Genomic DNA, 1,986 nt, shown 5'->3' with positions numbered 1-1,986 from the left:
AGAAGAAGAAGAAGAAGAAGAAGAAGAAGAGGAAGAAGAAAAAGTAGAAGAAGAAAAAGAAGAAGAAGAAGAAAGGAAAAACTGGCGTCATTAGATATCAACATGATTGCACACAACAAATACGCACTGCACTTTGTCCTAATGCACTCTGCCTCTACAGAATATTATCATGCAGGTCTCGTAACCTTTGCGCCCTCCAACAGTTTTGTGTCACGATAATCCTAGTATATCTCCTAGATCCTGCATAATGTTCAGGCCAGAGGCCCCGAAAAATATGGCATTATGTTTTGTCAGAGCAGACGATGCCTCAGACCTTTTGTCCCAGTTCTTCACCGCCCGGCCTGCCTTCCAGGTCACGATACGCCTGGGTCTACCTCCGGGTCAGAGTCCAGCAGCTCCTGCAGAGCCTGGATGTAGCTTTGCGCCAGCTGCAGTGTGTCGTACTTGGACAAAATCTGGTCCTCGCCCGTAGATGGGATCACTTCCCTCAGTTGGTCGAAGGCCGTGTTTAGGCTTTGCATTCGTTTCCGCTCTCTGGCATTGGCTGCCAGTCGGCGCTTCTTCTGAAGTTCGCCTGGAGACGAACCAATGATTTTTTTTCTTCCCGGAGTTTTCTTAACGTCCGCATCTTTAGCCAGACTTTTCTTTTTCTTCTCTTTGCAAATGTGTATTTCAGCGTTTGATTGGTTCGTGGTTTTACGTTTGTCTCCGACTTCATTACGAAATTCCTCCACTGTCGATCCGAGAATGTTTGTTGGGGTGTGACCTATTGTTTGCAAAACAGCGCACTGCGATTGCTGTGTTGATAGAGGAAGAGGAGGGGGTAACGTAAATGTGCCTCTGACTGTCGATGGGGGAGGTTTATGTGGGAGGAATGTAGACGGGGAAAGAGTTTTACTGCTCGTAACGGAGAACTCAGAAGAAGTCTGGGTCACGTTTGAATCTGCCTCATCAGGCTCTGGTTCGTCCATGCCGGGAAACATGAAATGAACGTGGTTGCGAGAGTAAGGTGTGAGTGGGGTGTTGGGGGTTGCGTCACTGTCCGATTGAGGCATGTCTACAGAAGACCTGTGGTTTGTGTCCATGTCGCAGAAGGACATAAGTGACGAAGATAGGAGTGAGGGGGCTCCGTGTTGGGAGAGATAGTGAGCCAGCTCTTCCTCCAGTTTGTCCAGAGGTCCAGATAAAGGCCCAGGCTGGAGCCTGGGTTCGCTGGACAACGCATCGAGGTCCAAGAACTCCTCCCAAATACCGGAGGATGATTTCACACCGTCCATCATGACACGTGTTGATGTTGTTGTAGTTGTTGTTGTTGCTGCTGCTGCTGCTGTTCCTAATGCTTTTTATGTTGTATTACAATCTCTTCGATCTTATTGTTACAAAGTAGAAGACACATAAGAAACCCTTTTCCGAAATTAAGATGAAAAGCAGAACTACAGATTTCTAGAGTCATTCCTCAATGTTTTCACAGCAAACTGCCAGTGAGAGTCTCCAACTGTAATGAAAAGTCCATTATTTCCATGGAGTCAATGCACAGCACAAAATTCTATTTAAGTTATTGTAAGTAGAAAACTTTCTAAAATCCTGAACAAAAACTCCTTTAAAAACCTAGCGCGCGTGAAACGGGGCACCACTTGAACACATAATTAGTCTCAAATATTTTCATTTCTTGAATCCACAGAAAAAAAATGTGCACACGTCCATTCCAGTCTGATAATGAATATTAAACAATGTGGGTCAAACCAATAACATGTGACTCTATTCATTCAGTTCAAATACGTGTAAGGTGGATAAGGATTGTATGATGTCCGCACACGTCCGCTCAGGACTCTTCTCTACCGACACGGACTGCTCTATAGACGTAGAACAATTTGCACGTGTCGTTCCTCGAAAACCTGCACAAAACTGCTTTCATCAGCGTGCCGCGCGTGAGTGTGTGCGCGTGTACATGTCTTGTGCGTGTAAAGCAGCAGCTCACCACAATAA

The 1,986-nt window shown here is 45.8% G+C and overlaps 1 protein-coding gene across 1 annotated transcript; it reads right to left on the bottom strand.

Annotated features, from left to right (window-relative positions):
• Nucleotides 1-34: 34 nt before the first annotated feature.
• On the bottom strand, nucleotides 35-1,277 carry LOC101852536 (protein atonal homolog 1-like). Its single transcript, XM_005092458.3, has one exon. The coding sequence runs from the start codon at nucleotides 1,275-1,277 to the stop codon at nucleotides 354-356; it is 924 nt and encodes a 307-aa protein (XP_005092515.1). The 3' UTR covers nucleotides 35-353.
• Between the last annotated feature and the right edge of the window lie 709 nt (nucleotides 1,278-1,986).

Source organism: Aplysia californica, unplaced genomic scaffold (assembly GCF_000002075.1).
Source record: "Aplysia californica isolate F4 #8 unplaced genomic scaffold, AplCal3.0 scaffold00046, whole genome shotgun sequence".
Classification (NCBI taxonomy): Eukaryota; Metazoa; Mollusca; class Gastropoda; order Aplysiida; family Aplysiidae; genus Aplysia; species Aplysia californica.
The sequence above is the reverse complement of the archived record's forward strand: the minus strand, read 5'-3'. Positions and strand labels throughout refer to the sequence as shown.

Coding starts and splice junctions, on each gene's coding strand:
- LOC101852536 (XM_005092458.3), bottom strand. CDS start 1,277: ATGGACGGTGTGAAATCATCCTCCGGTATTTGGGAGGAGTTCTTGGAC.